Source organism: Perca fluviatilis, chromosome 20 (genome assembly GCF_010015445.1).
Source record: "Perca fluviatilis chromosome 20, GENO_Pfluv_1.0, whole genome shotgun sequence".
Lineage (NCBI taxonomy): Eukaryota > Metazoa > Chordata > Actinopteri > Perciformes > Percidae > Perca > Perca fluviatilis.
Window position 1 is genome coordinate 20990456 of NC_053131.1, and position 13239 is coordinate 21003694.

The following is a 13239-nucleotide window of genomic DNA, read 5'->3' on the forward strand; positions in this document are numbered from 1 at the left end:
TGTGTGTGTGTGTGTGTGTGTGTGTGTGTGTGTGTGTGTGTGTGTGTGTGTGTGTGTGTGTGTGTGTGTGTGTGAGAGAGAGGTGAGAGAGTAACCCATTGTCAGGTTACAAGCTGTTGACTGGATGTCAGATGTGTGCAGTATAACACCGGCGATGTTTTCGTGCAGTAAAATGCAACGCTAAATACAGTCAGAGTGCCTTAGCAAGCTATTGAAACCAAAATGAGTGCAAATATGACAATGCTGTGCCTTAGGATGTTGTTGTTTTTATACAGTGTGTTCACAGCATTTAAAGATATGGATAATTTTTTTCACAAGGTTAACCAAATACTGTGGAGATGTAACAGTTGTATAAACACTTCTCTCACAGACACACTGTTGCTTTGTGTAAACTCCATAAATAAAACTAACAGCGTCTTTCGTTATGTGTATAGTCAATATTCACCAAACTGTAAGCTACGATACACTGCAGATGTTTGCATTTGTTGATATTAATCCATTTATTTGTCACGTGAAAATCATAAAATACAATTTCAGTGAAATGTATTATGTAACGAGCTATTCTTGTAAAGATCTAAAACTATTTTAGATGGTTCTGTTTAGTTAATATAGAATATAGTCAAACAATGTAACAAAATTCATACAAGGGATTAAATCAAAAAATTCCGAGACTATACTGACTAATGAGATGGTGATGGGTGTGTTGACAGCTGAGGATTTCTTGTTCCAGTGGTCCAGGGCCAAAGTGTCTGGGTTTGGTCTGGTCGGCTCACTTGGGCCGTTTGGGTTGTGAGGTTCCAGCTGGGAGTCGACCCTCATGCAGATTCCTTGTGTTTGCCATGTGGTTCTGTCTTTGGTTCTTTAAATCCTGAATAAAAAGACATCAAATACATCTCAAATATTGAATGCTTACTTAAAATAATCAATTCAGCATTAAATTCCCATAAAGTTTGGAATTGTGAAAAAAGCTTGGTGGAAGGAGAAAAAATAAGCAGTGGAAAAGATATCTGACTTTTAGTCCTTAGTGTGAAAAAAAATCCTACATTTCCCATAATGCAACTAATAGTAGCTCTCCCTTGCTAGTTAATGCTATACGACCCTACACCCCCAGTTTGTAATTCAGGCTCTGTTATACATTTGTAGTCTACCCTGTGGAGTTTTCTTTTGGTGAACAAAGTCATGTGGGACCCACTCTTAAAAACAATTCCCCATAGTGGTACAAATAGTCAAACTCCACAGGGTATATCTTTAACATAAACATTTGTGTGTATAATTGGTATGGTGGTCCTTCAAAAGAGGCCAAAATGTTACTGGCCTACCTCTGGACTCTTGCTGTGGGTTTTCCAGAACTGCTCTATGGCCGATCCCTTGGTCCTATTAACGTAGGAGTTGAAGACTTGACGATGTGATTGTTTCACTTTTTTACAGATTTGCATATGCTTCTGTAATCTTTCGCTTGCAAACTTTCTGTCGCAGATTCTGCAAGGAAGGAGCTGGAGGCCTGTGCCTGTGCTAACTTCCTGTCTGAGCTCCTCCTGCTCCGGTCTGCTGAAATGAGACGGATGAGAAACTGGTGGAAGCAGTAGTCCCACAGAGTGCTTAAGTCCTGCACCTCTGTGGTTTTCTGTTGCAACTTTATAAGACGTTTTCTGTTGATTAATTTGAGGCATGTCTCGCTCATCGTCTGAACCGTACACCTCCTTACATGTCCTTTCCCTATATTTTCTTTCTCTTGTCGAACCTTTATCGGGCATGGAGGTTGTATTTTGTTCTCTTTCTTTTGCTTTCTCTGTTCCATACTGTGACTTTACACCTGTCTCTCCCCAAACGCCATTATCTTTTTCCTCCCCTCCTTTTCTTCTTCTTCTTGTATGCTCGTTCACATTTTTCCACCTAGAAATGTTAAGCTCTCCACTCACTTTTTGCACATGAGCTGTGATCTGATGAGTACCTTTATGACCTTTTCTATGTGCCTGGGAACTCTGTGCGTCTTCTTTATCTCTTATTTTCCACCTGGCCCTTTCTTCTTCATGTGTATTCCTTATTCTGTCCTCGTTACTCTGATCTCGCCTGTTCATAAGTTGCTTGACATCCTCCTGTCTTCTTTCTTGCATCATCATTTCTCTTTTTCTTTCTGATTCTCTCTTTTTCTGCTCAGCCAGCCTGGTTAATGTCTGAGCGTTTCCCCTCTCTGCTTGTCCCCTGTTGTGCCTCTGCTCCTCACTCCTTTGGTACTCACTTGCAGCAGCGTCTCTCTGGATTTTTCGTCTTATTTTTTCCTCAACACTCCACAGCTTCACCTGCAGCATGAGCTCTTTTGCATGAATTGCTTTGGCCATCTGCAGTTCTCCTTTGGGCAGTGGGTGCAAGTCTTTTCTTGAATGCCGGAACCCGGTGGTCTTCCTGGTGCCATTTGAATGGTAATCTTGGGGTGACAAAAGGCCTCGCGGTTGTTTTGTAATAGTGATTTTTTCAAAATCATGCAGATCAAGTGAGTCTTGTTTCCGGCGGTTGAGAGGTCTTCTGTGGCTAACAGGCTTGTTTGGAAATGGCCGGTCTACTCCATCTGCTCTCCTACCAGGTACAACACCATGTTGTGCTTGAGTATAGACAATGCCTTGCCTTTTTCCTGCAATATTGGGCTGCCCTTGAGGACTATGTCTTCTTTGTGGGTACGTGCTCATGACTTCACCTGTTGTCTTTAAGGTTGTATTGTTGTTAGATCTTTGCCAAAAACACCTTAGCCCTCCACACCAGCCGCTAAGGGTTTCTTCCCTGTATGATTTCTAAGAAGAAGAAAAAACAAGAAAAAGAAAGTAAGGTAAAAAGAGAAACATTTTGGTGGATCAAAGCTGGTATCTGCAGTGTGTAACTATTTGTATGATATAAGAGCACAGGTGTGACCAAATCAACTTGACTTGAGTTGCATATCAGTATCAGTTACCCAAGCAACTTCATGTAATTCGTCTCTAGTCTAAATGTAAAAAATCAAGTTAGCACAAAGAATTGTTAGGATTAAAACAATTAAGTAATCCATCCATCCATCCATCCATCCAGCAATCAATCAATACATCAATCAATCAATTATCACATGCAATCGTTTTAGATACAGTTCCAGTGAAATGTGCTACAAATACAATTTTTGAATTGTACAGGTCCTTAGATTTAACTTGAAAATTCAATCTTGACCTTGACAACTGTTGACACATTGTTAGGTGCCCTCACTTCCTTGTTCTGTAGATTTCTTTTCTTCTTCTTTTTTTAATACCAAATTCAGTAACACAGTCTTTGTTATCAGATGAGATTTGCTTAGTTGTCATGCAACTGTTAATGTTTGCACCATTCTGACCAGGTTTGGGACTTATTATCCATTTCGCCCTAAGAGTAATCAGCAGATTAAGTTTGTTGATGAAGATTATGGTCAACAGCTCCACAATATAACATCTTGAGTAGAGTTTCTTTGACAAGTAGCTAGGTGTTTCACTCCAAAAAAATACCAAAGATTAAAAAGGGCAGAGAGTAAGAAACCTCTATAATAGTTTAACAAAACATTGCTGACATGACATTTCTTAGATAACATTTGCTAGCCAAATGACAGAGGTCAATGTCAGATTAGTCTCGCTTTGCCAGACCCTCCTCCAAAGATGTCAGATAAAATGTAGCGACGTGACATATCGGTGGCTGACACATTTTCCCAAAAAAACGGTGTAGAATTTCCAACACTTACTGACCTTGTGAATGTCGTCTGAATTGAAATTAAAGTCGAATTTAGCTACAAATAAAGCCACTCGGCGACTCCTTTCCCCAACGTTTATACTTGTTGCTTAGAAACCAAATATCTTGGGTGTTCTCTGATTGGTCCACTGAACATCACTTCCTGAAGCAGAGCCCCGTATGTTTCAAAATCGAGGTCCATCGGAGCTGCTGGATAGCATAATACATTCATGCTGGATAGTCGTCCCACGGCTTCCTAACAATATTCAGGTGAATTATATGATATACAGCGTGCCTTCATGTATTTATACACCATTGATAAACAGCTAAACGTGTTAATTATCCAGGTTGCAAATCATTTGAACATACATAGCTACATATACTACATACATTGTGTGTTAGCATAGCTTGTAACAGCTAGCTGTAGCATAAAGTTAGTCCCTGCGATGTAGATATGTCCCTGGCATACACAACACAGCAGTAGCTACTGTCTTATTTCTCCGTTTCCAGGTCCACTATGGCCAACGAAGATCTAATTTCAGTGGATTATGAAATTTTTGGAAGAGTGCAAGGTGTATTTTTTCGGAAATACACTCAAGTGAGTTTGACAGTGATATAAAGTTAACCTACACATTAACAGTAGGCTATTTTTTTAATCTTAGTTTGACAAGAAAAAACTCAAGGTTCACTCTAGCTTTTTCTGGAGCTTTCAACTCCATCTCACGGTCTTGCGGATGGAGTTAACTCAGTTCATTATCGTGGATGATAAAAACTAACAGGGCGAAATGTGAATAAAAGCTCCAGAAGCTAGTAAGTGGACCTTGAGTTTTTGTGCTAATTGTTATTTTAGTTTTAAGCTGGAACATGACAAGCAGTCTTTGTCCTATAAACAATGCTTAGAGATCAAGACTGTTCCATCCTGTACAATTTATCTAACAAATATTCCCTTCCCAGTATCCCATCACAGCCACATTCTCCATCAGTATCCCACCTCTGCCATCTATTAATGTGTTTCATTTTTCCAGGCAGAAGGGAAGAAGCTTGGTCTGGTGGGATGGGTCCAAAACACAGGCGCAGGAACTGTTCAGGGGCAGCTACAAGGCCCACGCAGCAAGGTGAAAGAAATGCAAGTATGGCTGAAATCCACCGGGAGCCCCAAGTCAAACATAACCAAGGCAGAGTTCAAGAATGAGAAAACGGTCAATAGCCTAGAACACTCAACTTTTAACATAGTAAAATGAAATAACTCATAGATTGTGCCTGTAATGTTAACTTTAAAGCATATGTTTTATTTATTTAGTCTTTTCTTATTGGTTGGATTGCAATTCAAGTCATGAATTAAAAAAGATGTGTTAAGGTTATGTCTCCCTAACATCTACAATATGGAATTACATTCAATAAATGGAAAATTCCTTTCAGCCTGCTTCACATTGTATGCATTATATTGTAGGAACAGCAATAAGGGAATATTTGATGAGGTGACCACATTATTTAACAGACTGTAAATCTGTTTGAAGGGGGTATTTGCAAACAAATCAGCATCCAGCAGACATGCTTCTGAGCAAACAGGCAATGGTATGCCCTTGAAATCCGTCACAGCTGTCTTCATTGGCCTGCCCAAAGACGTGACTGAAGGAGTCTGAGGGGAGCCTGATGAATGACTAAATACTTATCAGAATGCTGCTGCCCTCCTTTGTAAAGGACTGAACTCTGCAGGTGGCTGTGCAGAAACACTGACAAAATAGCCAAAGATGTAGAATAAATGGGTCCTCAATTTGTGTTTATTTGATTTATTAGGGAAATATTCATGAAGAATGTCACTGTTGATGTCAGACCTAACGAACAAGACTTGCCAAGAGGTATAGATGGAGTAGACTTGACATACAAAATTTAAATCTGTACAATTCTTCACACAAATGTGATGGATGGATGAATATATATATATATATATTTATATATATATTATAGACTTAATATATGTAGGAAAGAAAGAGCTGTACATAAAGAGAAAATATAACAGGCTATAAATGGAATCAATTAATAAGAATAAATGATTAAGTTGAGGGGCTGTCTGTCGTTAAACCTGTGGCTTCTTGACATCTCCAGACACTTCTTATTTTTCCATTATCTGGATTGTATGCAGTGTATGTGTGTGCATATAAATGAAGATATTTTTTTTCTAGGCTAAATGAATAAGGCGACAATTTGCCTGTATTTGTTTCAACTTTAACTTGAAAATACAAGGATAACACAATCACAGGTAATACAATGCAAAACTGTTCTTGAGCCAATAAACACATAAGATACACAAAGATAGCACACTTCGTACAGCAGGTGGCGGTATGCACAATACAAGCTGATTGAGATTTACCAACGACCAATAGAAAAAGACGACGGTTAAATTGTTAAGTCCTTCACACCAGAAGATGGCACTGTTAGCTTCGGCTGTTAACGTTAGTTGCTACGGTCATCTCTTGTTACACGTTGACTGTAAACAGCTACTAAGATTGACTTTTTACATATATGTCAATGACTTTTTAGCATGGACTTCCGATAGTTTATTTTAATTATATGAACAAGCAGTGCAACCTTTTATATACAGTCTATGATTGTAACCCGACTTAAAAAAAAAAAAAAAAAAGTCGCAGTCAAAATGTCACTATCGTTGGAACCTTGGTTGGAGCCCATGGAGTTAGCTAGTGTTAGCTAAGCTAATGTTAGCAACGGCCAATTTTAAGCGAGACGACTAATTTATTACTGTGTAGTCTGTCGGGAACAGGTAAGAGACTGAATGTATCAAGATAACAGCGACTTTAAAGAACACAATGATTAAGTGTTTGACTAAAGAGGTTCAGGGGAAACTTCGCTCCGGTGTCGCTATCCCCTCTCTTCAGCAGTGTTTAGAGGAGCTTATCCTAAACAGCATCGATGCAGAGGCGACCTGTGTGGGAGTCAGGATGGACATGGAGGCGTTCAAAGTTCAGGTAATCGACAACGGTGCCGGGATAAACGCTGAGGATATGGAGTGCGTGGGAAACCGATACCACACAAGCAAATGCAGCTCTGTTGAAGACCTGGACAACCTCCGGTGGTATGGTTTCAGAGGAGAAGCCCTGGCAAGTTTAGTTTCTCTCGCCACATTAGTTGAAATCTCATCCCGGACCAGATCATCAGTGAAAACTCACGTCAAAATCTTCAAGGATGGCAAGGGCATGGATGTGTTTGAAGCAGATACTGCTCGACCCTCCGCGGGGACAACTGTTGTTATTTGTAACTTCCTCCACAACATGCCAGTCCGGAGGAAGAGGATGGATGCAGTCCTGGAGGGTGAGAGGATCAGACACAGAGTGGAGGCTATTTCTCTGATGCATCCCTCTGTGTCTTTCACCCTGAAGAATGACTACACAGGAGCCATGATGGTGCAGCTTCCTAAAGCTAGAAACACCTACCATAGGTTTATTCAAATACACAGTCTTGGACGAGCACAGAAACTTGGAGAAATCAGCTACACACACGGACAGTTTGAAGTGATTGGTTACATTGGCAAAGAAGGCCACTACAACAACAGCTTACAGTTCCTGTATGTAAATGACAGACTGCTGCTGAAAACACGGATACACAAGCTCCTGAACTTTCTCCTACGCAGACTGAGCAGTTCAAATCAGAAAAATGGCAGTCCAGATGGGCAGTCTGCTATCAGGAGTCCAAAGCACAAACGAAGCCAAGAACTGCATGGAGTATACATCATCAATATTAAATGTTCTTACTCAGAGTATGACATATGTCTTGAGCCTGCCAAAACTCTAATAGAGTTCAAAGATTGGGACCGCATTTTGCTCTGTATCGAAGAAGCAGTAAAAGCATTCCTGAGCAGGGAGAATTTGGTGGCGGAGCTTTCTCAAGAAGACTTGGACTACTTGCGTCCCGAACTGTTTAGCACACACAATACAGATAGTGGCAATGGTGACCAAGCAACTAGCAGTGCTTCCACCCTAGATTGCAGTATTGGAATGAAACTGGCATCTGATCCTGTTCATCGAAAGCGCAAAGATGACTGTGTATGTGAGGACAATGTTAGCCGGGAGTCTGGTCAGATGGAGTGCAAAGAAGAGACTGAACAACAGGGGAAGAAAAAGATAACTGCAAATGAGTTTTTAAAGATAAAAAGTGAAGGAAGCATAAACAAAGAATATAGATATGAGCCACAGTGTGATCTGGCAAGACTTGAACCTACATCTGATAATCACATTACTGAAGAAGTGGAGCCAACATTCAGTGAAGCAGGGGAAGGCTCTCCAATGTTATGTATGTCAAGTTCAGTCAGACAACTAGAAAGTGAAAAACAGGAACTCTCAAAAGAAAAAGAAATACAATTAAATAATGCTACCTCAACCAGCAACATGACTCCACTAGACAGCATCACTCAACAAATTCAGCCTGATTTAAACAGTATTGAGCAACAGTTACCGGACTGCCAGAGTGCAGGAGGACATGAACATACTTTAGTAAGTAACCGAAAGATCAGTCTGTCTGATCCATACGTTCACGAAAAGCTGCGGACTCAGGACCTGTCCCAAATCAACAAGTCAGTATTTCTATGTGAAGAGAGATCCTTTGCATCAAAACGCAAAATCTCACTGCATGCAGGCAATGACAGAATTTGTCAGAAACCATGCAAAGACTTCACTCCTATCATTCCCCCAAAAATTCCCAGACTTGCAACTTGTCAAAAGTTGGCCTTATGCAAGGAGTCTGGATCCCTTGAGAAGTTTAGAAGAGTATATGGAAAATCTGATGAACTAAAATTACCCTCTCAAGAGACTCAGAATAACACTAGACTTCCTCGTAAAGACAGCTTTGTCTTGAATTCCCAGAATTTGTTGGTTTGCCGGAAAGATCAGAAAAATGGTGGAGTTATGGAAACAGAAACAGACGAGACACAGAGCATCCTTCGAAGCCCACCAATCCTCTCAGCATTCACCAGGTTAAAACCAGTCTCAGGGCAGAATAGAGGCAAAACATCTTTGGCAGCTAAACTCAACCATTTGAAACAACACAGGACAGACGATTCAAAAGTATTAACACACCTGTCCAGGACTGCTTTGCAGGACAATACCTGTCATAGTAGTAATGATGGTAGCCAAGACAGCAGTAACAACGAGAATGACTGTGGTTTGAATCCTGAGCCAGTCCCAGGTTGCAGGACAGATCCTCTGCTAGCTGAGAAGGAAGAGGCTACGACATCGGGGGACTGGCTTCATCACTACGATACATCCGTGGGAAAGACAGTTTATGTCAACAAAGTGACTGGACTCAGCCGATACGAAGACCCACCTACTGAAGAAACACAAGTGCGCTGTACATCTGATGTCTCCAATATGGCCGTTAGTGTCATCTCTGGAACAGGTGAGTTAGTATTTTTTTTCTGTTCTTTTCAGCAGGTTATGTTGACATGATAGTAACTGGAAGTAGCACTCAACATAACCAACAATACTGTTTCTGTTCCATAAACTGTAGGGATGGAACACAGATGCTACCCATTTCAGGTGGATCTAGTGTTTCCCTTCCTACCAAAATCCAGGACAGAGAGAGTGATTAGTTCAGGGCTTGATGACAGAGGTACCCCACCGACGGATCAGATTGCAAACTGAAGGGTGCCTAACACACACACGCAATATACAAAATGTAATATTGTCTTGTTTGTGTTCACGTATAGTCTTGTCTGTCTTAACAGATGCCACTGGTGAGAGCTCCAACTCACTTACCTTGTTGTACTCAAAATGGAATAATCCCGTATTTGTTCGACCTCCTACGGTAAACAAAAGTTGTGTGTTTACTTTGTACAGATTTTGCAAGGATTAAAAAAATTTACTTGTTTTATCTGTTCTAAAGTTAAACTGTCTCAATACACTTTCCAAATTGAATTTTAATGCTGTTTAAATGATACATTTTGAACTCTACTGTGCCAACAGGTTGGTGTAGACATATCAAGTGGGCAAGCTGACGGACTGGCTGTCAAGATCCACAACATCCTGTTTCCATACCGTTTTTCTAAGGCCATGATTTGCTCAATGAAGGCAAATTTCTCTTTACTTTTTAAATGTTTGACAAAATGTTCATTATAATGCCTTTAGCCATTTTACCTTCATTGATGTTATGAATTAATAGCTATTTAATTACCTTATAGGTTATTCATCAAGTGGATAAGAAGTTCCTTGCATGTCTTATCAATACAAGAGAGGAAGAGCCTGCAGCACTCAATGAAACTGAAGGTATAGACAGGAACTTCACTTCATTCTTTCACTTCACTTTGTTGTTTTATCAGCATCTCATGCATTTAATATTGAAACCCCAGGAAACCTTCTGGTGCTGGTGGATCAACACGCTGCACACGAGAGAGTTAGACTTGAAAATCTAGTTGCAGGTAAAAACAAATGCAAAATGCACAGTATTAATATTAGGAATGAAATGTTACATAAACAATGCTGTTGCTGGGACCCTGATGTGATACCACAGTCATAACTGTATGTTCTGTCATAGATTCCTATGAGGATGACCCAGATGCACCAGGGGAGAGACGTCTGTGTTCATCAACCATTTTGCCACCTCTCGAGATCAGTGTAACAGAAGAAGAGCTTAGGCTGCTTAGGTGTGTTTTTACTATATGTACAGTACAACAAGCTAATAGGAATACCTGTAAAAAAAAACCAGTACAATTGGCAGAAAGGCAGATACTACTGAGTTTGAGAATATAAATATGCTAAATAAGTATGGCAAAAGAAACTTGATCCAATACTCGTTGATTTTCAAAAATTATATATATATATATATATATATATAAAGTCGGCGTCCGATTTTCGATGACAGAACGCTGCCAATTTTAGGATAAAATGTCTTTTTTTTTAAAAATGCTTGATGACTAGTTAGTCTACTAATGGCTGATGCGGGACCTTGGTCGTCTGTATTCAGGAACCACAGCCTGTATGCTTTTGTGAAGGCGTTTAGGATACACCGGTGTTTTTTTACTTTGGTGCGATTGTCATTGCTTGATGGATTACCTTACCCTGCAGTTGGCCTTTAACTGGTTGAGGTTTAAGAGCTTGCTGTCTGTACTACAACAGAGACACCCAGCAGCAGATTTTGGCAATGAGATGAAGGATGGTAGCAATAAAGGTGACAAAAAGGGCGGGTGCAGTGATGCAGCCTCATTTCACCCCCGTTTTAGCTGTTGCGTAGCACTGTGGCTCCCATGCCATCATTCAGTAGCATCAGCACTCTATTGCTGTGGCAGCCTGTATTAATAGTAGAGTGTACGCCGTCAAATGCCTCTCTAAGTTAAATCCAAAGTTTTGTTGACTGCATTTTTCTTGTAATTGGAGCACTGTCAAAAAATCATGTCAGTTTTTTCAGACAGTGGAAGGAGTCACTACCTTATTTGGACAAGGAGGGTAATTGCTCTATAACGGCATCAATCTGCCTTATTTCCATCTTGATTATGGTTACAGGAAGGAGTTAAAGCAAGGATGTCCTGGAGCTCTGATCCCTTTGTTCAGATGTTCTGATCTACTTTCGTTGATGACACGAGGCCTCACCGATACACAGTCACTCACCTCAGAAGCCTATTGTCATCCCTCAAATGACATCTTCTTAACCAGAAACAAACTAAACTCTTGCCTGTGGCTAAGCTCTAAATGTTTAAACCAACCTTTCACTATTGCTGTGCCGCTATTTTATTTTTTGTTTAAAGGCACTACACAGCTTGTTTTTAACTTTTAACTAGTATTTTTGATAATTGCTTGACTATGCTAAATTCTGATGTCTACTGACTTCAACTGACAAATTTGAGTTTTTTTTATTTCATACCATGGACATTATTACATTAGCATTATTGTTGAGCAGTGTTTTCTGTATTCTGGACCCTTCCTCTTACAGGTCTTGTCAGGCACATTTGCGGTGTTTGGGCCTGGAAGTGAAGTTCTCACAGGCAGCAGATCCACACGTTTTTGTAAGGAAGGTACCACTGTGCTTCATGGAAAAGGAGAGTAATGAGATCAGGCGGGGGAGACCATCTGTTATCAAGCCTATTGTTGAGGTAAGACTTTCATATTTAGACCATCTATTGTATCGCTCATTTAGCCATAAGGCATCACCTTATTTTTACCATTTTGCTTCCCCCCCCCCTCAATAATCACACATCAGGAGTATCTTCAAGAGCAGATTGAGGTAAATCTTTTTTTGAGGCTCTAAACCTTTTTGTGGCGACAAAGTATCTTATTCAATAAAGGGTAAAATGTATTGTTTCTTATTCTTTGTCTCAGTTACTCCGCTCAACTGGTCGAGTGAGAGGAACTCTGCCTCTCACTGTGCTGAAGGTGCTAGCCTCCCTAGCATGCCATGGTAAGGTTACATGTCTTCTCTCGATCTTTCAGTTTACTTTTTCTTCATTGATGTGTAAAAGAAATTATTCTTTGCGTTTTATTAATTATCATTTTACATTTCCTAAAGTACAGCACATTCCACCAGAGCACAAGTTACGCCATATAGCCTACATGCATACGGCAGGAAGAAACTGTTCTGTCATAGGATGAAGTGGATGTTGCTTGAAGTCTGTTGTCCGATGATAATAGACTATTGTAAAGAATAATTTGAATAGGATAAGAAGAGATTAATTTTTTGGCTGTATTCCAATCAGAAAGAATTTCTTTGTAAAATCAATGTGCACAAACTTTTCTTTGGGTGCTGCCTTGGAAAACTGAACTGATAAGACTTGGTGACTTTTCCTCTGTAGCTTCCCTGTGATTAATTACATAAACTATTTGCAATACTCACCTTTAACCATCTCTGTGTTCTCTGTGCTTTTGTGTTCGATATTTGAGTATCTATGGGAGCTAAGAAAATCTCCATAACATGATTCAGTATATTTCAGTTACTTTGAAATCTTCATATGAATCATATATACACACACACACACACACATGTATGCGTTAAACAGGTGCCATCAAATTCAATGACAGCCTGAACAGAGATGAATGCTGCAGCTTGGTGGCGTCCTTGTCTGCCTGCCAGCTGCCCTTCCAGTGTGCCCATGGCCGTCCCTCCATTGCTCCCTTAGTAGACACCCTCCATTTGGACAAAGACGAGAAGGTACCAGAATGGAAAAGCACATCTGAACTTATACCAAATGTACTATTCAAGGCATTTCACAGCACAGCAATCTTGTGGTGACTAAGCATTCTTGTCCCCTGCAGGAATTACAGAAACCCAACCTCCAAAAGCTAAGAAGAATGTATAAGGCGTGGGAACTATATGGAAATAGATAAGTCGTGTGTATTTTATTTTGAATGTGTAGTTTACTGTCAACTAAATAAATTGTAACTCACAACTCCCTGATTAAATGGTTCACATAATCAAATTCCTCCCCAAAGCCCTGTAGCAGAAACCTTTTGTTTTATACTAAAGCACCTGTAAATTCATAGGAAGACTTTGCTATTTATATAAACAACATATTGTCAGAAATTGATAACA

The 13239-nt window shown here is 40.0% G+C and overlaps 3 protein-coding genes across 7 annotated transcripts; 2 read left to right on the forward strand and 1 right to left on the reverse strand.

The window, feature by feature from the left end:
• Positions 1-481: 481 nt before the first annotated feature.
• LOC120548683 (zinc finger C2HC domain-containing protein 1C-like) lies at positions 482-2233 on the reverse strand. Its single transcript, XM_039785089.1, has 2 exons — positions 1320-2233; positions 482-868 (listed from the first exon to the last, which is right to left on the reverse strand). Exons 1-2 carry the CDS (start codon positions 2118-2120, stop codon positions 770-772), a joined length of 900 nt encoding a protein of 299 aa, XP_039641023.1. The 5' UTR covers positions 2121-2233; the 3' UTR covers positions 482-769.
• Positions 2234-3851: 1618 nt separating this feature from the next.
• On the forward strand, positions 3852-5488 carry acyp1 (acylphosphatase 1, erythrocyte (common) type). Its single transcript, XM_039785284.1, has 3 exons — positions 3852-3984; positions 4225-4312; positions 4740-5488. The coding sequence occupies exons 2-3, from the start codon at positions 4232-4234 to the stop codon at positions 4953-4955; spliced, it is 297 nt and encodes a 98-aa protein (XP_039641218.1). The 5' UTR covers positions 3852-3984; positions 4225-4231; the 3' UTR covers positions 4956-5488.
• A 284-nt stretch (positions 5489-5772) lies between these two features.
• mlh3 (mutL homolog 3 (E. coli)) lies at positions 5773-13109 on the forward strand. 5 transcript variants are annotated; one of them, XM_039786115.1, is made up of 12 exons: positions 5781-9120; positions 9232-9333; positions 9449-9528; positions 9687-9791; positions 9902-9986; positions 10070-10138; positions 10255-10363; positions 11647-11806; positions 11914-11937; positions 12033-12111; positions 12707-12858; positions 12963-13109. In XM_039786115.1, the coding sequence occupies exons 1-12, from the start codon at positions 6540-6542 to the stop codon at positions 13032-13034; spliced, it is 3618 nt and encodes a 1205-aa protein (XP_039642049.1). In that variant the 5' UTR covers positions 5781-6539; the 3' UTR covers positions 13035-13109. The 5 variants fall into 5 exon arrangements, with proteins under 5 accessions (XP_039642051.1, XP_039642052.1, XP_039642053.1 ...); XM_039786117.1 differs by lacking the exons at positions 12707-12858; positions 12963-13109 and adding an exon at positions 12225-12549 and having other exon boundaries at positions 5773-9120; XM_039786118.1 differs by lacking the exons at positions 12707-12858; positions 12963-13109 and adding an exon at positions 12220-12549 and having other exon boundaries at positions 5774-9120.
• The last annotated feature ends 130 nt before the right edge of the window (positions 13110-13239 follow it).

What these genes read in the sequence shown, in the direction of transcription:
- LOC120548683 (XM_039785089.1), bottom strand. Translation starts at nt 2,120, where the DNA reads ATGATGATGCAAGAAAGAAGACAGGAGGATGTCAAGCAACTTATGAAC. An exon ending in CCCACAGCAAGAGTCCAGAG is followed by an intron (nt 869 to 1,319) that starts GTAGGCCAGTAA and finishes CTTTTTATTCAG; the next exon opens with GATTTAAAGAACCAAAGACA.
- acyp1 (XM_039785284.1), top strand. Translation starts at nt 4,232, where the DNA reads ATGGCCAACGAAGATCTAATTTCAGTGGATTATGAAATTTTTGGAAGA. An exon ending in TTTTTCGGAAATACACTCAA is followed by an intron (nt 4,313 to 4,739) that starts GTGAGTTTGACA and finishes TCATTTTTCCAG; the next exon opens with GCAGAAGGGAAGAAGCTTGG.
- mlh3 (XM_039786115.1), top strand. Translation starts at nt 6,540, where the DNA reads ATGATTAAGTGTTTGACTAAAGAGGTTCAGGGGAAACTTCGCTCCGGT. An exon ending in AGCACTCAATGAAACTGAAG is followed by an intron (nt 9,987 to 10,069) that starts GTATAGACAGGA and finishes TTGAAACCCCAG; the next exon opens with GAAACCTTCTGGTGCTGGTG. An exon ending in ACTTGAAAATCTAGTTGCAG is followed by an intron (nt 10,139 to 10,254) that starts GTAAAAACAAAT and finishes GTTCTGTCATAG; the next exon opens with ATTCCTATGAGGATGACCCA.